We start from the raw sequence: 20,953 nt of genomic DNA on the forward strand, positions 1-20,953 counted from the left end.
ATTAATCATTTTCATCAGTTGTTTGATGTTTCTAGTAGTATTGATTTGTCTTTTAATTAGACTAGAGCTATCAGAAGGAAGATGGGACACGGAACTACCCCTTCTCCTTTGGACCCAGAGCAATCCTGTTTCTGAAGATGTGCTAAATATTGTCGAAGGGGGTGAGGAGTTATTTCTCAATGACTTGAATAGAAGTCACTTTAATCCTCAAGTGCCTATTAAAATACTTTTACATGGCTTTATGGATCAAGGAAGAACATCCTGGCTCCTAGGGATGAAGAATAGTATTCTCGATATCATGGACGCAAATGTATTCTCTCTTGATTGGAGATTTTATGTAAGTTGACTATACTCATCAGTTAGGAAATTATAACTTATGACTCAAGTCAGGATCCATGCCACTATATTATCCCATGTCAGTAGCCAAGATCCATATGGTTGGGAATCTAGTAAGTAAATTTATGGAAGCCATGATCAAGAAATTCAACATCAACTCAAAGGAGGTGCATATCATTGGTTTTAGTTTAGGGGCTCAAATAGGTGGAGTCATAGCAAATAGTCTCAGCAGCAAGGTTGGACGTGTAACTGGATTGGATCCAGCAGGTAACAAAAGATTATTTTCAATTGTAAATCCATTTACTAATAAAAGAAAAAGGTTTTATTTTCAAATTTATTAACAATAATAGCCGAATCTCCTCTAATTCTGCTCACTTTGTCGATATCATTCATACAACATCCGCTTTTGTTGGATTGTTTAAACCCATAGGACACATTGACTTTTATCCAAACTCAGGTAGAGTTTTTTATATATTATTAAAAAAAAGTATTAATTAAATTAAGACATCTAGGTAAGAGACAACCAGGATGCGAATCTGAGAACATGTTCACAAAGAGATGCTCCCACTTTTATTCCGTTAAGCTCTTCTATCAAAGTATAGCAAATCCACGTTATTTCACTGCAAGGTTCGTTTGTAATATGATGATACATCGTTTATTTATTAGCTATTTAATTCTTATTATAAAATAGAAAATGCAAGGATTGGACGGAGTACAATAATGGAAAATGTTGGAATGAAGAGAAGACACATTTAGGATTCCACGTCAGTAACACCTCAAGAGGAATATTTTTCCTCCATACATCCCCGAAGCTACCTTACAATCTACAGGAATCCATTACAGATAAAACCCCAATCCATGAGACATTTTTGACTCGCTTCGTCGATAAAATTGCCTCATTTTTCGGAAAATAAAGAACTATTTCGCAAAATATCGACTAATTTGGGGCTGAGTAGCCTTTTTGGATCCCAAGGTTTCGTTCAAAATCCCTTCCAAATCGCTATTTCCCTCCTCTTTCAAAGCAACCACGGCTGTCATGAATTCTCCATGGCAGCTAACCCTACTATAATCACGCAGCATGAAGGAACGCGAATCGGGTTTAAAAGGTTTACAAATAGCTGCGATTTTGAGGAATGAAGATTCTATTAATAGAGGCTTTGGAGCTGGAGCTTTCTCAAGGTTCTCTTTAGTTTGCGTGAGGCGTTCGCTGATGTAGGGAAGAAGTAACCGAATGCTTTCTTTTTGTTTCTCCTTATTGAACCAATTTGGAGGAGAGGGTACAAATATTAGATCGATTGGAATGATGAAGGGTTGACTAGGAATGACATCATTCGTTATTTTTAGGTACTCACGTATCTTTGGCGGTTTCATAATTTATTCTAAATAAAAAGGTTTATGAAAGGTTGCGATTTGATTTATAAAAAAAGTTACGAGGAAAAATAGGAAATATAATTCTCCTCATGTCAGATTATAATGGAAAGGAAAATAGAAAATTAGTTCGCTTTACATGCAAATATAATTAATAATAAATCAATCAGAACAATAATCCCAAAGTGCTTGCTGTTTATATAATACTTACCTGTCCATAATTGCATTTAATTATGTCATAGCCCATAGGGAAATAACAGTTTATATTTGTCTCACTCCACGATTCATGAACCGCATGAACGGAAGAAGAAATAATAAGGGCTCGCTGTAGTTTAAGTCTGTTATATATTCATATCGTTTCCATTCCTGGTTCTTGCCATAATTTATTTTTAATTAATGATTTTTTTTTTCTAAAAAAAAAAATTTCATATTTTTTTTTAAAAAAGAAGGAAAAATTAGTCAGTAAAAGTATCTAATATACAGTTAAACCTCTATCTAACGGACCCTACTGCAACGGACAAAATCCTTAACACTAAATTTTGTCCATAATAGAAGCACTTATAGGCTTAAACAAGGAAGTGTATAGCTAAGATAACTATAGATTTCCTTGTTTTAAGTTAGATTAATTTATTTAGAAAGTTAACTTGCATGTAAACAAGTTTTTAATGCGAACGAACCCCTTTATTTTGGAGTTCGCCGTCGAAGAACAAGCACGCAATTAGAAACCTAAGAAAGTAAGCAACACTAAATTCTCAGATATATTATTATCAATGAGAGGCAAATGCATCAGAGGAACGCACAGCCTCGCTGTAACGGATACCCTCTCCTGTCAATTACTGCGTTAGATGGAGGTTTAACTGTATTTAGAAAGTAATTGAACAACATGCTTCGTTATGTGATGATAAGGGATATTTAGAATTGTAAATCCTTAGCATTTTTTAGAGTGCAAGTTTTGATGTTGGTAACCTGAATAGTGTTTTATATACTCCAAAGATGTTATCATTACTTTTTGTTATTGAGGAGAGAACGTCTAATTATAAAGTGTAACCACGATTGTGTGTGCTCATGAATGACCAAGAGTAAATAAGATTTGATTGTAAATTATAAAGGTAAGTCTCTATTGGACTCAAGAGTAGAATGGAGGATCGAAAAATGAGCAATTCCTCCCTATATCCTTGCTTGATATGGATTGGGACTTGTGTTTATTTCCTTCATCGCATTGCTGATTGCAGCTAACCTTATACAGCATGAACAAACTGAAAAATATATATTATCCTCATGGAACTGTGACTTTCTGTAGTTTGGGCTAATATTATAAGTATAGATTGCTTGAGGGTGCTGGTGTCTCCTCTATGTGATAATGATAATTATTAATAGTGTGGCACGAGCAAAATTTGTAAATTGCTACTCGAGTTGTATGAGGTAAACAAAAAAAGATACAATAAACTCGGCTCGTGTGTCTAAAATATAAGTATTTACTTGTAACTCGTCAAAAATAAAGTTTATTCCCTTCTTCTTTTTTTGAGAATATTAAAACATGTAAATCCTCAATAAAAAAATTTATTCGGATTCAAAAAGTTTCAAGTCCACAAGAGGATGAACGCAGCATCATTCGAGCCGATTAAAAATATGAATCTTATTACATTAGGTATTAGCGAAAGGAAATATAATTGACGAACTTTCAATAACACAATATAAAATTTGATTTTTTGACTGACGAATTAGTTAGTGTGCAAAAAGTGTTAGGTAGTGCCATGGGCGTCCGCCGCAGGAGGTGGACTGAAGGGTATGTATCCCCTAAATCAATGAATTTTTATCTTTATCGCTACATAATTATCAGTTTAGGAAAAGTTGTATTATACCCATGGGCAAATTATATTGATAATATAATAATGATGGCCCATCCTCTTCTTGCAGCGTTTAAAACGCAAAAAGGAAAAAAGTGTTCTGTGACGTGATCGAAACGGCAAATTTCGATCATTTAATATAATATACATATTTTAAAAAAAATAAAACAAATTTACGTACGCTCACAAATGAAAATCAAATAATGAGGACAAAAGAATTCAATTTATAGGTCTAACACTGTTCATTACTCTATTAAAAACATCAGAGTTGCAACAAAATAGTAGACATATAATGGTATAATAATATGGACAATTACATATAATAAATAACTTGTCAGATTTAGTGATATGCTGAGAGGAGAATTAATTAAATGATATATGAGTATGACTTAGTAATTAGTAAATTTCCTTGTGTTTCTTGCTTTAATCTTTGAGTCTTTAGTTTTTTTGAGAAAGTTTAAGTACTTTATACGATAAAATGTTCTTGTTCTGACAAATTTATTAATGATTTTGACATTTTGATGGGGGTATTTTGTAGATAATAAGTCAGTCAGTCTTTTTATTACAAAAGGATCATAGTCAGCTCTAGGATTACGAAATTTTAAAAAGTAACTTTCCATTTCTTTACAAAATTCCAAGAATTCTCCTGAGGGCTGCATGATACCTCCTTGAGATCTAGAAACTATCCATGGACTTGCTTGTACGAGTTGATCAGAATCTAAATATTTTATCTTTGTACCGAGACTTGGAAATTCTTCATGAAGTTTATTTGCCAAAAATCCAGTGATATAAGTGAATGCTTCTTTTTCACATTCCTTTGATGGACCCAGTAGTTCATCATCTTTGATTTCGTTACCCTCATCTTCTAAATATAATCAATGTCCTTATCTTCATGGTTACAACTTTCATACTCATAAGTATTAGGGTCTTCAGCTATCATTTCACCTTCTTCAAGCAGCAATTGTATATAATTTCGTATGTCAATATCATCTTCATCATAGTTATTTTCTTCTGGTTCATCTACCAGATAAATTTCATCAAGGGCACTTTTTCTCTGATCCAAAATAGAGGAGTCATATGATGCAGTTTCTAATTGATATTTAACAACGGCGGTTGAAGCAGCAAATTGTGATGAATTGGATATAACTGTATACGAAATCGATCCATAAATTCCACAGAGTTAGGATGCTGGTGAAATCGACCAATTCCTCGGATACGTGAGAAAATTTTTTCAATTATATCTTGATTACATCGAGTCGACAGAATATATTCAATGGGGGTATTTTGAGAAGTAAGATGACCATGCAAATTTATAAGAGACTTGGATGATATGATAATTCCTTTATGATAGGGTTTTAATTTGGTTTTCTTGTTGCTCGTAACCGGACGTTGTCTCATGGATGAAATTATCTTGGTGTCCACGAGAACCTTTTTTTGTTTTTCAAGGTACTTTCCAAATCCGCTTCCAACGTCACTCTTGGAACTGTAAGGACCATGACTGTTCATAACATGAAACCAAGAATGGATTAAATCCACAAAATTAGCAATATTTTGAGAGTCTTCTTCAAGGGGAAATAATAAACGAAGACTCATAGCAGAGCTCTTACTGAACAATTGTGTAGCCAAATGGACGCGTTGTCTTTCATTTTTCACGCAATGGAAATGTTATGGGGTCAATTTATAATTCATTCGTAACTCATTATTGTCAATTTGTGGAATTCTTTTCGGAGAGTCTGGTTTTATGATTGCGCCATCTCGTAGTTAGAAGCCATCATCGATGAAGTGATTTCCTAATAGCTTGATTAAATGAGGAACATCTGCAAAAACGTGAATTGAACGACTGGAATCCTTTGGATTTACGAATGACGTTTGATCAACCATTATCCCCATCTGTTTCCACAATCTTTGATTTTTCGTTCCCATGTCAGAAACCATTGCGTATATTTTGATTCCTATTTTTTCTAACTCGGAAATAATTTCGAACAATAAATCTTTGTTCCTCGTTCTATCGTAATCATAAAAAATCGCTTGTTTCCAGGATGAAATCAAGCCTCGAACCATAATGACCTGAAAGATTAAACAAAAATATTATAATTCAATACAATAAGAGTTTTGCAAAGGGAGCTAATTGAAAAGGAAATAGTTGAATAGAAGAGAAGATAAGGAAATACAAAATACAATAAAAAATTTGTTATTACCTTATTCTATTGTTTATATGGCTGTAGTAATATTAAAATGGTGGCTGTTATCATGATAAAATAGGTAAGCTGTATAATGAAAAAAATCTGCAATGATAAATAAATTTGCTGTTTTCATTTAGTAAGATAATGGAGTACCAGAGACTCTGCTTTGATATCAAATATTTGCTCATTTCTTTGACAAATAGTAACTTCTTTGGATAATGACATTTCTTCAAAACACAGGACACCATATTCATAGTTAGGCTCCTTACTGACTTCAACTTGTTTTTCAATAACTTTTAAGATATCTCTTTGTACTCCAGGAAGTGTTTCAAAATCTTTAATGCACCTTTTGAGGGTTGTCACACTCAGTAAAGGAAATAACTTCTTGTCCCTTATGTACTTTTAAGTCCTGCTTGAGAGGCTATTTAAAGCAAGGCCATTAAATAATGTCTTCCTTTTCCCACTGTGTCTTTAAGATTTGTCCTTAGCTATGAGTATGTTTGTTTGAGAAGGTGTCAACCATTTAAGGAGTTCTTTTCTCAAGAGTTGTTTAATACTCTTCTTTGACTTGAATCTTACATTTGCCTTCTTATACAGATTGAGGGATTCTGTAAGTGATTGTACCTGGTTCTACAAGACTTTGGTTTTGTTTTTCATTGTCATTTCAGGTTTCACTTCAACACTCTTGGTTTTGTCAAAAATAGAATCTTCTTTGGCTTTAGTTTAAACTTCTCTCATGACTTGATGAAGCATTTCAATCTTTCACCTCTTTCATCCTCACGAGCATTAGGATCTCCATCATCCACCACAGAGTTGAACAGTTTCAAACTTGGAATGACATCCTTCTTTATTTTTTCCCAGCGGCCTTTCCCAACAATTTATTTCTTCAAATCTCTCATAATTTTCATCAGTAAAATAACTGAAACCGATTTTAGGAAACTGAGGCATATTGTTACTCCTTCTCCAAACTTGTATCCATATATCACGAAAATGAGAATCCTTAAGGAATCCAAAGTAATTCATTCCATTTGGACAATTGTATGAAGCAACGACACAAATAGTTTTTTTATTCTTCCTTTCTATATTTATTCCAAAGGCATTGATGATTGATTACATATGTTAATTAAATATGTATTGTATAACTACTAATGCTATTAAAACGGTTTTGCCGTTTCGATACGTAACTGATTTTTACACGAAAAAATGGGGCAAAAATACGAACGACACATCATCACTATATTATCATTGACCCAAGGAGTAATGAGTATTCAAACGAGTATCGAGTATTCAAGCGAGTAAAGAGTATAATTTGTAATTCCTCGAGTGATATTTTTATAAACTCGAAAATACTTGAGCATCAAAATTCAGCTTGTGGTACATCACTTATAATTCTCATTAAGGTATTGTATTATTTTATACCAATACATGGTGATTTTTTTTTTTTTTTGATGGCTCTCTCTCTCGCCTTATTTACAAGCTAATATAAGTTAACAACAAAACATAGAAAAGGTCTAAGAAGGCTTGCCATTTCTAAAAAAAAAAGATCAAAAAAGATCACTTAACTACATTTGATGAAAATTAAATGCAGAAGTATAATAGCTATATGTAATTGTTAATGTTAACATTATTAGTTATAAAAATCGCGAGTATTTTTTAGCTCGCTCGTTTTTGGTGGGAAAAAATGATTTTCGTTAGCTGTTATCATTATTATTTAGCTTCTGATTAGTGAACTTCCTTTTCTACTACATTCAAAATCTGATTCAACATTCATATGTGCTCATAAAAGACGGAGAGTAACCCTGAGGGTTTGTTGCAGTTATAATTATAAGTCCTTGTTGGACTCGGAGTAGAATCGTGGGTCAACATCGGAATAATTCTTGCCTATCTCCTTTTTTTATTTCCTTCTCTCCCTCCTCCTTCGTCACAGCCGATTGTAGCTGATTTAACGAAACATCATGAAAGCTAAGCTGTTTTCCTTCAAAATATTCATCGAAATGTTAGGCTTACCATTTTCAGTTTCTCTTTTTTTAACATGCCCAAAATACACACGATTTTCATCATTAAACATTACATGATTTTTAAAAGTTAAGAATTATGAACCAAAATCCCATTTGACCCCACTATCAGGGCTGGTTTTTGCCATGATAGGCCATCCAGGGATAGTTGCCCACAAAAGCTGCCCAACACGTTCTTCTAACTATAATATTTAGAAAATCCTAAGGACGGCCCTGATATTATGAAATGTTCATACATACAAATTCATTGGCCATAATCCATAGACTAGGCTGGATTTTTTACATCCTCTAGATGTCGTCAGAAAAACTGTTTTAAAAATTCATGAAATGTCCTGTTTTTTATGGGAAAATGACGCACATAATATGTACTAAAAATCGGTTTTAAATAAAAAATAAAATTTATTTCAAAGAAATTGAAAAATTAAAAAATATTTAATTAAAAAAAAGCAAAATACAAAATATTTTTTATATCTTAACAAAAACAAGAATGAATATAATATATTATGACTATAGTTGATAATATTGTAGAGAAAAACGCGTGCGAGGAGACAGGGGGGAGAAAAACACATGGTATCATTGTTTAAAATACTGATGTGATTATCACTGATAATCACATCAGTATTTATCAGTTGCCTGCTTTATTATGATTTTTGAGGGTGTAACGAAAGTATTTATTAGCAAAATGTTTAATAAAGATATACTACGTATAATTGACTTACACGATTTTTATCCGTTACAGTAGATTTGGAAACGTCACACTCCATGAAATAGTAATTTATTGTGAACCATATTCCCAGAAAAATAACTAATAAAACGACAAAATAAGAGTATTTCGAAATATATTTGAAGTTCCAAATTTAAAATAGAAGGCTTAAATTAAATATAATCTACATACTAAAAAATAAACCATCATACATTTAAGTTAAATATACAAAATTAAACAATTAGAATCATATAACTAATAATAACAATAAATTATAAATACAGAATATTGAAATAATAGATTGATTCAAATAATATCTTCTTGTTCTAACATCGGAATTCAGTTCAATGTGTCATAACTTGAGGTTGCAAAATACAAGCCAGACGTGGAGTTTAATCAAAAGATCATCACCTCTTTTCCTTATGTGCAAGTTGCATATATAATTGTACACAGGATATATATATTTCTACCGATGAGATTTTAATAATTATTAATAATAAAGTAAATGTCAAAATCATAAAATAATGTTAGATTTAAATCAATATCTTCTTCCAATCTTAGTAAGAACAGCTTTTAGAATCCCACTTTCATTTATTTCATATTTATCTAAAAAAAAGAAAAGTTAATCCATGCAGTCAAATTTAACTGATAAGACAATTCAGGCAACCATTCTTGACTTATTGTAGTTTTCTAACATGACATCGTAAAGATTTAGAGCAAAAGCTAATTATGTAGTAATGTCCGGCGATATTACTCCTTATTAAGAGCATCAAAAAAAGATTTTTTTCTCCGCTATTTATGCTTATATAACAACATATATACACAATTGGTAATTATAATGCTACAACCAATGCAACTACCCCCGTTGTTGTGACCATTTAAGTAGTTGTTTTTGCCTTTTATGAGTTTTCTGAACACCATTTCTTGAAGCCTATCAACCATAGCTTAGCCTTAAGTGATAAAAAAGTAATATTTATTGACTATGTAATATTGGAAAACTTAATGATCATACCCAAGTCTTTAAGTGACGAAACTAGTCTCAGACAAACTAGTTGCGAACCATCCAAAGAAAATTATGGTAATGACATTTTCTTTGTCTGAAATCACTTTTATTATTTTTATTGCAAGTCCTAAAACCCAAAAATGTCCTTTAAAACCTATAACAGATTCAGACTTGGCCTTAAGACCTTTTAAAATAGTTCAAGTTTTATGATATTTTCAAGATTCAGAGCTATATTCGGCCGTGGAAGAACCATATGGACAGAAATCAAAGCTAATAACGATTGCTCAATAACAATATGTAGCATTTCCTGAAAAAAACTTGCACAAATTGTACGCCGAGATAATTTAAAATTTGATATCCCTGTAAATACCTCTCTCAATGTATTTGATGTGCCTTTCTCAGTTTGACTCCCTAAGGTATAAGAATTATGTGGAAAAAAACCCACATGAATTATAAATGATCCCTTGGATCAGTAGTTCCAACATCAGGGCTGTCATGTCTCACGCATCTGGGGTGATATTCAGTTTTTTTTCTCTTTGAAAAACGATTTTTTATGTTTTTAGTGAAGTAAATTGACATAAAATCTCCCTTTCTCACGCAGATTCAAAATTTAAGAAATCTGACTTTACCCAATCTGAGCATGAACCAATTCTCAAATATCCACACAGAAAAAAAAAGTATCCTCTAATATTTTAAACGAGTGAATGCGATGCTAAAATCACAAATTTTAGCATAGAATTCAATTTCAGTTAAATTAATACAGATTCATTATTCAATAGACCTTGAGTTGATATATTTGACTTATAAAACACATATGTAACAAAAAAAAAAGTGGTGCTAGAAAATTGCTTGTCAATACTCATCATGCCCACCTTTATCCATTGAAGGTGGAAATACTATTCAGTAATACTAATATATATTGGCCAACCAGAAATAAATTGACTCCTGAATACAGAAAGGAATTAACTTTTTTAAATTTCAATATAAAGTTATTCTCAACTTATTATAATCATAACTATGATTAATATATTTTTTTGCCTAACCCTAATTAGTAGAAAGTTAAACATTAAAATAAGTAAATCTATTCGTTAATGTAATTTATTTATACGTACATAATAAAGAATCAGAATCGTCCATATAGATGTTATCGGTACATCCCTAATTATGACCAGTGATGAAAATCCGGTGTATTTATTTTACATTCCTTAGCAGTTGTCATAATTCTTTAATTCCTGAGTACTGATATTTCTTTCATGAATAGATTCAATTATATTTAAAACCTGATTGAACGTTCGTGTGTGCTCGTAAAAGACGGAGCGTAACCCTGAGGAATAGTTGCGGAATTATAATTGAATGTCCTTGTTGGACTTAGAGTAGAATTTGGGATTGCCATCGGTGTAATTGTGCCCTATGTCCTTCTTTATATCCTTTTTTTCCTTCCTCTCTTGTCACAGCTGATTATAACTGATCTAATGAAACGTCAAGAGCATTATTTTTTCCCTCCTCCAAAACATTCTTCAAATTGTCAGGGTTACCATGTTGATTTTCGGTTTCTTTTTTGTCAACATTCCGATTGTACTGAGGATTTTCATCACTAATTATCAACTTTGTCAACGAAGTTGGAAGGGTGTAATCTTCTCTGTTTGTCAGCAGGATGACGAAAAAAGCTACAGTAAGATTTGGGTAAAACTTTGTAGGAAGATTATATTTAATAAAAGTAAGAGGTTAATCAATTTTGATAGCTCAAGGTCACACAAAATGTTAAAAACGTATATTTGATGATTAGTTTGGAACAAATTGAGATACATTACTAGAATTAATACTATTTTTTAGGAAAAATGAATTTAGGGGGAGGTTTACGCTCTATCGAATGCCCATTCTAATTCTTAAATGTATTATTTTCAAAATATGAACCCCTTCTTTCTTAAGTCAAGTGTCCTCCTTTTTGAAAATCAAAACATGATAACCCTAGGCATTTGGACAGTGCCAGCCTTAGTTATTGCGAAACTTCATGCAAAACAAATTTTACGCAAGGTTTAAATCCCAATCTAATTTTTCTTTTTTTTTTTTTTATATTTTCACTTTTTTATAAAAATAAAATGCAGGCCATTCTAAAAAAATTACCTTTATTAAGATGGAAATGTTCTATTTAATTCATAGAATAACCTTATTTATTTTTCGAGATTCTTTTTCAATAAATTGTTTCTGTATTTCATGTAATGACGTTTGTAAAAGAAAATAATATTCATTTCTTTAAACGACCTTTTTTAGAAAGTCATATTACTCAAATGACCTTCTTTAGAAGATAATCATATTTTTTTCAGTAATAATGGTCGGAAAAAGTTATTTTGAAATAAAATTCGAATTTCTGTTCTAAAAAAGTTTATTTGAAATAAAAATCAAATTTCTGCTCTAAAAAAGTTTATTCGAAATAAAATTTTAATACAGGGCCGTTAGTCACAAAAAACATCCACCCCAACATGCATATTTGATGGGCCCCCAGCCCCTCTACCCTCTTTATAGATAAATATATCCTTGGGAGATTATATGATTGTTGAAATTATTCTGTATTGATCGAGTGAGTGTAGCTGGCTCATTTCATTGCAGAAAATATAACTTTATTTTTGCACAGAGTTAATATGAGTAATTTCGAATTAATATCTTCTTATGCCCCTACCTTTTCATTATCCAAACGCGTCGTCCTTTATGCACAGTGCTGGCACCAATTGCAACTAAATGACTCTAGGGAAAGAGCGGTTAAGGGAAAAATAAACAATTCAATCAAAAGACTATGTTCCAAACACCGACCTTTAATTAAACAAGTATTAGGAAAAGAAAATACAGTGATGAATTTTTAAATTATGGATTTACTTTTATAGTTGAAGCAGGCATTGAAAAGCCACAATGGGTCATTTGCAAAGATATTATATAAGCCGAATCGATGAAACCCAACAAAATAGCAGGCCGTTTTGACTCTAAATTTCATGGCCTTGCAGGGCCCGTATATCAAGTATTTTAAGAACAAAGCTGATGGGGGAATTCAAAAATTAAATTATAACTTTTTTTTTTCAAAATCCACAGCTGTTCACAAAAAAATTAATTTTTTGCAAAAATTTTAAAAAGTTAAATTATAAATAATAATTTTTTTGGGAAAAAAATTTCAAATTTTTTTTTTTTAGAAATTTACATAATAGGGAGAACTGCAATCCCTCCAGCCAACCCCCTGCGGACGCCCTGCTTTACCATTATCTAATAACACGTTCACTCATGAGCTCTAAAAATGTAGTGAAGGATTTTTGTTTCCTTGGGGTCACCGCAACTTGGTAAATGTTATCATGGGTTCACATCTCAAATAAAGCCATGAATCTATATCAATGAGAAAATAAATATATAATGTATATCGATCGAGATAAATCGAATTACTTCATTAAAAAATGAATAAACTAATTAATTATAAAAGATACTGAAAAAATAGGGATCTGAGATAATTCATTTTAAATAAACGATGAACGATTTCAATGTGTATTTTTCGTATTTTATCGCTCACTCTTTTGAATTAATTCATCATTTATCCTTCATTAATGATTTTTTGAAAAATGAACGATTAGTTATCAACAAGGCTGCCTATATGTTATATTACTTATATTAAAGTTTTTGTCGATCAAGCACAGGCCGAATCAATATTTGAAATCTTTTCCCAAAAAATGTATTTCTTTTCCTACAAATTTATTATTCCTTCCCCCCCCCCTAAAAAAACAAAAATCAAAACTGAAATACTATAATTACTTGACTCCACTCTAACCTATATAATATTTGGAAAACCTTTTGGACGCCCCTAATATTACGAAACGTAAATATTATTTCCATAGGTATTTGTACCTATATCACATACTTTGTAATTATTTTTACATGTATGTACCTAAAATTTGGTTTTCTCTTTCTTATATTAGTGCATAGGCAAAGTCTGAAATGTTATCAGTGAGAGTTGGCAAATTATTTCTATGAACATACTAGGTACGTATATAAATAATATTCATAAATATGTTTATTTTTACATCTTGAGGATCAGGCGGCCAGGACTTCCCGCAAATTCCGCCATGAATAGGTGGTGAACAACTCAGTGGGGATGGAACTTATTCGGTCCAGTCTAGTCTTAAGACCTGTCCTATTTGTCCTTAGGAGTGGTCCTGAAGATTGTAGGTACTAAAACTGATTAAAAAAGAATAAATAAAGTTTAGTGACGTCGTCAATAACGGAACTGTATCTGTTTTAGGACTGATATGAAGGACTGAACTGGACCGTACCGAGACTGAACAGCAGTCTTCAGTTTTAAATAAGGACTGACGCAATACTAGGACCAAGTACATTTAAATGTAATTAAATCAAGTACAAGTACTTCATCGATATCTTAAGTACAAGTATTAGGCTCATTTTTTGAGGTATTTGAGTAGTATTCATAAGTGCTACTTTATAAACCAGGTATCAGTATTCGTTTTTCATGAATACTTAAATATAATTACAGGACTTAGGGACACTTAAGTACAAGTACAAATAGTGAAGTGAGAGCCAAATTGGCGTAACTAAAATATTTACTTTACATAATGAAGCTGTGAAACTCCATTATTTCATAGTGAATAATGGTGTTTTCCATTTTTTACAATAAAATGAGCCTTAGAAATTCCTTTCAACAGCCTGAATTACTGTGTTTTTAAGTATCAACAATAATTATTAGGCTTAAAGGATTTCATATTGGCAAAAATTCAAATATTTTTCATTTTTGAGTTACAATAATTTGGCCCTCAACCCTCAAAATATACTTGACCCCATCCCCGTCACTCAGGGTCTTAATCACTCTGAGATGGCTTGGGTACCCAATATTTTTTTTCAGTAATAGTATTTATCGCCCCCTTAATTATGAGTAGTCAATCCAGTGAGGGTCCTATAAAAAAATCGCATTACACGTACAAAATATACTAATATATTTTTAAAAACCACTTCAAATTCTTTTTACATTTTATTTTTATGACCATATCCTGTCTCTGCTGCAACACTCTAAATGGTTAATGTACGGTTTCTTTTTACATAGCGTTATTGCCACAAGCAAGTATTTTTCCTGGTTGTTTCACACATGAACCAAGATGAATGAGAGCGCTCATGCCATAACGAAACTTCAATTTTTACTTTACTTCCAAAACCAATTGAATATTTATCTACACAAGTAAAGTTTTTGCTCTGTTTTACCTAGCAATGATTTCACTTTGTCAAAAAAACAACAACAACATAAGAAACACGTCAGATTCATCCTGCATGAGAAGAAATGAGATATAATTACTGATGAGTCCATGGTAAACGAACCAAGCTAACGATCTTTTGTACAAACTACCACAATGTTCATAACAGTAAGCAAGACCTCAATCAATATTTCAAATCTAATTATCATTTTTTCACTTAAAGATCAAAAGGATTCTTACTGTTACTTTAATTGTTTTAACCATTCTCCTCATTTCGGAAAAATTTCTAAGTAGCTCATATTATAAAGCACAAAACTATGAAGTAAACAATTATGGTCCAAATTTAAATTTAATCCTTCAAAAAGATCGTCAAAAAAACGTTAACGAAAAGGATTTAAAGATCATACTAGCATGGAATGAAGCTTATGGTTCCAAAAAGTATGATATTGGCTTTGGACGAGAGCCGTTCTATAAATATAAATGTCCAGAGACGAGATGCTACATGACAGATCAGCGAGATTATAAAAATGTTGAAGATTTTGATGCAATTATTTTCCATCAACGTAGTTTTAAATGGAGTGATATCCCAAAGAAACGCAAAAATCACCAGAGGTAAATTGTGACCATTTACGTTTCTTTAATTTAAGGTGGATATGTTATAATTACTTAATGTGATTTAGATATATTCACTGGCTTGTAGAGAGTGCTCAATACATTTACATGGATATTTCAACAATGAATGGATTTTTCAATTGGACAATGACCTATAGAAGTGACTCTGACTTTTACCTTCCTTATGGACGTATCGTCAAAGTTAAGGAGCATACATCTGATCCGATAGAGTTGAAACAACTAATTGAAAAATTTGGAAAGAAAAACAAGTATATAGCCAAGGTAGAATTTGAGTTGCACATGTTTACAAAAGCCCAACTTTTTATCGTATTAAAATCTATATTTCAGCGTAAAAATGAGCCTCAAGCCGCATGGTTTGTTTCTCACTGTGCAACAATGGCAAGGAGAGAACTCTATGCAAAGGCATTAGGAAGATCCTATCCCTTACACATCTACGGAAAATGTGGAAAATATAAATGTGATCGAGGGAATGAGACATTTTGCTATCAAATGCTCGAAGAAAATTACAAATATTATCTCAGTTTTGAAAACTCTATATGTAAGGACTACGTAACTGAAAAGTTTTTCACTATTCTAAAGAAAAATATAATTCCTATTACGTTATCTGGCGCGGATTATAAGTCCATTGCACCCCCACATTCTTATATTAGCGTTTATGATCATGCAAACCCTAAAAAAGTGGCCAAATATCTGCAGTATCTCGATGATAATGATGAAAAGTACGCAGAGTTTTTTTGGTGGAAGGATTACTATGAAATACGAAATCAAGCTGAAGACAGAGCCCAATCATATTGTAAACTCTGTGAGGATCTTTGGAACTCTCCTCCAAAGGTCTATGATAATATAGAGAATTGGTGGGTACGACAGTCTTTCTGTAAGAAAATTACCTTGAACTATCCTTAAAAGTCGTCAGCAATTAGCAAGTTCATTCAGATAAGACAATCAAATCGATGGGAATGTTGTGATTATAATTTATCCATAACTAATATGCAATAATAGATTATTGGAATAAGTACCCATTTTTCAAATCCTCGTTATTATATTTTATAAGTTGTAAGTTATGTAATAATAATATATTTATCGAATATTCAATACTCATATACTTCGAATTGATGCATTAATTAAATAATGTTTTATTAAATTTTTTAGGCTAATCAATTCGATATAATAATGTATAATGTACTGCAAATTTTAATCATGGGTTAGTTAAAACTTGAAGGAGATGAGTCTGAGATTGATAAATATTTCAAGTATATCTTTAGCTTGAGTACTTTATTGCTCTCTAATTAATCAGTGACTCGAAATGTACTTTGGTTTTCTTCCATTATTGAAACTTGATAAGAGTATGTAGATGCATTTGGTATGCCTGATGAGTGTTTATTTGTAATTCGATCATAGTTTTGATAATTTCCAAAAAACATTATTTGATGAGATCTTTGGAATAATATGGCTCGTCCTGCCGGATTCTCAGACAGTGAAGACGAGTTCGATGACTTTGTGAATCCTGATGATGATGTCAAACACAAAGATGATAATGAATATGGCTTTATAAGTCCGAAAAAGGATCTTTTCCAAAATATTCAAGTCCCTTCCTTCGTAAGTCGCTTATGAATCATAAAATTGTTAATAACATTTCCCCCCCATTTGAATCCATTTTCGTAGAAGGATCTAAACTCGGACGTAGATGGTTTCCGACATGCCCTCACGGAGGGTGATGTTCCTGTGGTCAAAAAGTATTTAGAGACCCATAAAGTGGAACTGAGGGCTCCAATTGTCTCTGCATCGGATAATTGGTCCGATATGAGTCCTTTAGAAATTGCAGCTACAAATGGCCATATCACACTGCTCGAATATTTGTTGAAAGAATCCCAAAATGAGAGCAAAGGAGATGGTCCATGCCTGTTAACTTCTATTTCCTGCTCACCAGGTGATAAAAAACCACTAGTTGAATGTGCCAAGTTACTCTTGCCAGGAGAGGACGTAAACCGTGTCGAAATTACGAGTGGAATGACTCCACTTATGTATGCCTCAAAGTTTGGCTTTATAGACTTAGTCAAACTCTTTGTGTCCCATGGTGCTGACGTAGATTATCGAGATTACAACAAGTGGACGGCTCTTTGTCATGCTGCCAATACGGGTCATGGCGACGTTGTACGTTACTTGTTGGTGGATGCTGAGGCTTCTAGTAATGTTACGACTACTGAGGGATTTCAACCCTCGGATATTTCAGAAAGAAAGGGGCATAAATACGTTACTGAAGTATTTGATACCTATTCCGATTATCGCTCTGTTTTTAGAGGGATGATGCGGAACGAGGACGATGCCAATCAACATATGCTTATGATACTCAATGGGTTTGCCTTGACCAAGGATGAGATTGATGCCTTTTTTCGTGAAGGAGTGCGAGATTTGGCAACTTTAATTACGCTTACTGAGAATGACTTAAGCCACAAAATAGGAATTAAGCGAGTTGGAGTCGTTAATTCAATTTCTGAATTTATTAAAGACATGCACCGCAAGGAATGGAAACGCTCCTGTCTCCCTAAATTTCAGGTATATGACCCTTCTCAGGGCCTTAAGTTCTCATGTCCAGAGTCGATTGCTGTGGTTGGGAATATACGGAAGCAGTTGGTGTATTTGCGAAGTTCTGTAATTTATCTTCAGCGTGGCATTGTAGAGAATCCCAAGGTTCTGCAAATTGGTAAAGACGTTGGGAATGTGTCTGATTTGTACAAATTCTGTAAAATAAGTGCGTCTGAAACGGAGGGACTGGCCATGGATCTGATTAAGTTGAAGAAAACTTTATATCCATATTTAAATAGTAAATATATGCCAGTTGACGAAATTAAATTTGATGGGATGTTATCAAGGAGGACGCAATGGATCCTCACGTCATTAGCTTCATTATCAATAGGTGTATTAATCATGAGAAAATGTGTCTCATAAAGAGTTTAATGATCATTTATTATAATACATATTAATTATAGTAATATTGAAAGTTATAATAAAAATATGTAAATATATATTTTCGCATTCATTAATTTGGTTTATTTTCGAAAAAAACCTCTAAATTTAAATATCTACACACAAATAAGTATCATTCTTTCTTTTTCTAAAAAAGTTGAAAAAATTTACTTAAAATCGTAGATGGGACTTATTATTTGTCATGTATCTGAAATTAAGAGAAGGATATCATTACTATTAAAATTAAATTTGTAACAACATACTTATCCAATGCTTCCCAAAACAACATCAGCTTGGCTCGATCTAAATGTCTTTTGTTTCGAGAAAGTTCAATGATATTTACTGACCAATTAGCTATATTCTTCTCTAAATTACTCTCATCCCATTTGACGTGAAAAGCTGCGACTAGAATGGAGAAGTCATTGTGTGGTTCATATAATTATATTATAAACTAATCTGGTTTTATAAGCTTACCTTTAGAGAAAATAACTGTGGGATTCCCATCCCAAGGCCATCCCTTAAACTGCCATGCTTGTCCCATGACAAAGACTGCAACAACTCTGTCCCAATCTGCATTTGATAATTTCGCTGGATTATCGATAACTCGGTAGGGTACAGTGTACCCCCCTTCTTTTCGTCTTTGAATGAGAAGTTCATTATCCCTTTTAGCTCCTTGAGCCTTCTTATCTTCCGTGGAAACGAATCTACAAACGTAAAAGAAAATATAAGTATTATGGTAAACACAGTTCTAATTCCTTGGCTTACTTTAGATCTTGTAGAACATCCTTTGCGTTGTGCATGGATATGAGGGACTTAGGTGCAGCGGGAATGATAATAATTGGAGTTTTGGAGGGTCGTTTCCCAGAAGAGGCAGGGGGAGGAGCAGATTGGTTTCGACTTTGAGATGAACTTGAGTGAGAATTGGGACCAGCAGATGAAGAACTGGAACGATTTCTATTAGCAGCAGAGTCACTGCCCTCAGTCACACTCTTGAGAGTCATTCCAGAGAAAGTCCCTGTAGTCTCAATATTAAAGCCATGAGTGTCTTCCTTCCCACGAAATCTTTCTTGATCGTAACGATTGTAGTTAGGGAGTGATTTTTGAGGTGCATTCATAACAGGGCCACCAGGACGAGGTGTATTTGATGGTAATGGCCCAATAGAGGAACCAGGCTTTCCATTAGACATTTTCCCTTCCTCTCGAGCCTTCACTGACTGTAAGATTGCCATAACACTTTTACTGAATGTCTGGAAGAGATAGTACAAAGGAGTTTATAGATATAAATGGATTAGGCAATTAGAGAGAGATAAAGCAAGTCAATACCTTCCCAGTACTTTGTAGAATGGTCGTTCGTGTTCTCCACTGTCTTTCTCGACTAAATATATCCCTAGTGCGATCTACTTCAAGGGCTCCAAAGCCCATGCTCGTTCCTTTGGATTCATCATCTTCAGGTTTAATACGTGTACGTTTTTTAGATATAAATTTAGCACGGATTTCTGCTAATTTGTCCTTAGTGAGCTCATCTGATAGATTTCTGCAAAAAGGCGTAACTATAAAATGATTTTTGTACATATGAATATCAACATACTTTAGGTTTGCTTTATTGATGGACAGTTTTCCATCCTTGGGAGCATCTAATTTGGCAGCAAGTCTGTCCTTAATTTCTTGCGACTGATTTTCATCATAGCGAGGTTTTTTAGCAAGAGATTCCAGAGCCTCTTCCGTGGGTCTCTTGACATGGATGGGCATCTCAAGCCTTGCCGACTTGTCGATACGAGCGGGTGCAGGAGCATCACTTTTGGTGAGGTACAGTAAGAGATCCTTACGATCTGGACGATGCACAACAGGGATGTCTTCTGACTAAGGAGGGAACAGAGTTAATACATGCAGAATAAGTCGTAAGCAGAGAGGAGGAACTCACAGCAGCCTGTCGCACATAGGCGGGATGGGAAATATCCTTGTTTTTCAGGAAATAGAGGAGACATTCCAGGGAATAATATTCGTCACTCCTGCAGGAAGGGCAAACGAGAAAGGGAATAGAAAAAAACAAAACTAGAGTGATTTGGAGAATCCCTCGGATACTTTTACCCGTAGATCTTATGATTCGTTTTGACATTTTTGGGCCAAGAAAATTCTCCGAATATGATGTGAGAATCCCTCTCGAGAATTTTCTTTCCTTGGATTTGGTATTGGCGGAGAAGACTCAGGGGATCCGCCATTCTGGAGATCAGGAAAAAAACCCACAACAACAACAATTCAATAGACAATAATAATAATAGAACCACAATCACAATCGTCAATCAATGTTTTGAGAGAGTGGGCCGAAGGAATACTCTGCATTTAAGCGCAGCAAATTCTACAGCTATTTTAATAAATACTCAGCTACCCAGGAATAGCTAGCACTGAAATGTATCTTCTCTTAGCGTGCTCTTATTTTTACTGCAGGATAAAATAATTTTCTCATATTCATCATGTAAGTGCTGTAAATTTAAACATTTAACAACTCATATTTTACCCATTTATTATAATAAATAAATATCTTATTAAAGAAAGGTTAACCATTGAACAACTCTCAATATAATGACATAGAATATGTATACTATATTTTTGATTTAACCCAATATTTTAATGAAACACATATTTTATGTACAATAAACACTTCAACAACAC

The 20,953-nt window shown here is 33.0% G+C and overlaps 4 protein-coding genes and 2 long non-coding RNA genes across 6 annotated transcripts; 3 read left to right on the forward strand and 3 right to left on the reverse strand.

Moving 5' to 3' along the window:
• LOC121123555 (lipase member H) lies at positions 1-1,386 on the forward strand. The gene is made up of 5 exons (XM_040718684.2): positions 1-337; positions 387-603; positions 656-793; positions 849-963; positions 1,028-1,386. Exons 1-5 carry the CDS (start codon positions 26-28, stop codon positions 1,248-1,250), a joined length of 1,005 nt encoding a protein of 334 aa, XP_040574618.1. The 5' UTR covers positions 1-25; the 3' UTR covers positions 1,251-1,386.
• A 130-nt stretch (positions 1,387-1,516) lies between these two features.
• LOC121123579 (uncharacterized) lies at positions 1,517-2,051 on the reverse strand. Its single transcript, XR_005866033.2, has 2 exons — positions 1,916-2,051; positions 1,517-1,715 (listed from the first exon to the last, which is right to left on the reverse strand). It is a non-coding gene; the product is annotated as an uncharacterized lncRNA (long non-coding RNA).
• Positions 2,052-8,571: 6,520 nt separating this feature from the next.
• LOC139905823 (uncharacterized) lies at positions 8,572-10,921 on the reverse strand. Its single transcript, XR_011780894.1, has 3 exons — positions 9,826-10,921; positions 9,465-9,762; positions 8,572-9,402 (listed from the first exon to the last, which is right to left on the reverse strand). It is a non-coding gene; the product is annotated as an uncharacterized lncRNA (long non-coding RNA).
• Positions 10,922-14,526: 3,605 nt separating this feature from the next.
• On the forward strand, positions 14,527-16,417 carry LOC121123450 (alpha-(1,3)-fucosyltransferase C). The gene is made up of 4 exons (XM_040718576.2): positions 14,527-14,854; positions 14,910-15,298; positions 15,367-15,580; positions 15,647-16,417. The coding sequence occupies exons 1-4, from the start codon at positions 14,843-14,845 to the stop codon at positions 16,220-16,222; spliced, it is 1,191 nt and encodes a 396-aa protein (XP_040574510.1). The 5' UTR covers positions 14,527-14,842; the 3' UTR covers positions 16,223-16,417.
• Positions 16,418-16,673: 256 nt separating this feature from the next.
• LOC121123443 (uncharacterized) lies at positions 16,674-18,342 on the forward strand. The gene is made up of 2 exons (XM_040718564.2): positions 16,674-16,915; positions 16,982-18,342. Exons 1-2 carry the CDS (start codon positions 16,766-16,768, stop codon positions 18,263-18,265), a joined length of 1,434 nt encoding a protein of 477 aa, XP_040574498.1. The 5' UTR covers positions 16,674-16,765; the 3' UTR covers positions 18,266-18,342.
• hyx (cell division cycle 73 hyrax) lies at positions 18,265-20,671 on the reverse strand. Its single transcript, XM_040718553.2, has 8 exons — positions 20,372-20,671; positions 20,205-20,292; positions 19,872-20,143; positions 19,607-19,817; positions 19,049-19,530; positions 18,758-18,987; positions 18,547-18,688; positions 18,265-18,491 (listed from the first exon to the last, which is right to left on the reverse strand). The coding sequence occupies exons 1-8, from the start codon at positions 20,500-20,502 to the stop codon at positions 18,455-18,457; spliced, it is 1,593 nt and encodes a 530-aa protein (XP_040574487.1). The 5' UTR covers positions 20,503-20,671; the 3' UTR covers positions 18,265-18,454.
• Between the last annotated feature and the right edge of the window lie 282 nt (positions 20,672-20,953).

This window comes from Lepeophtheirus salmonis, chromosome 1 (assembly GCF_016086655.4).
Source record: "Lepeophtheirus salmonis chromosome 1, UVic_Lsal_1.4, whole genome shotgun sequence".
In the NCBI taxonomy this organism is placed as follows: Eukaryota; Metazoa; Arthropoda; class Copepoda; order Siphonostomatoida; family Caligidae; genus Lepeophtheirus; species Lepeophtheirus salmonis.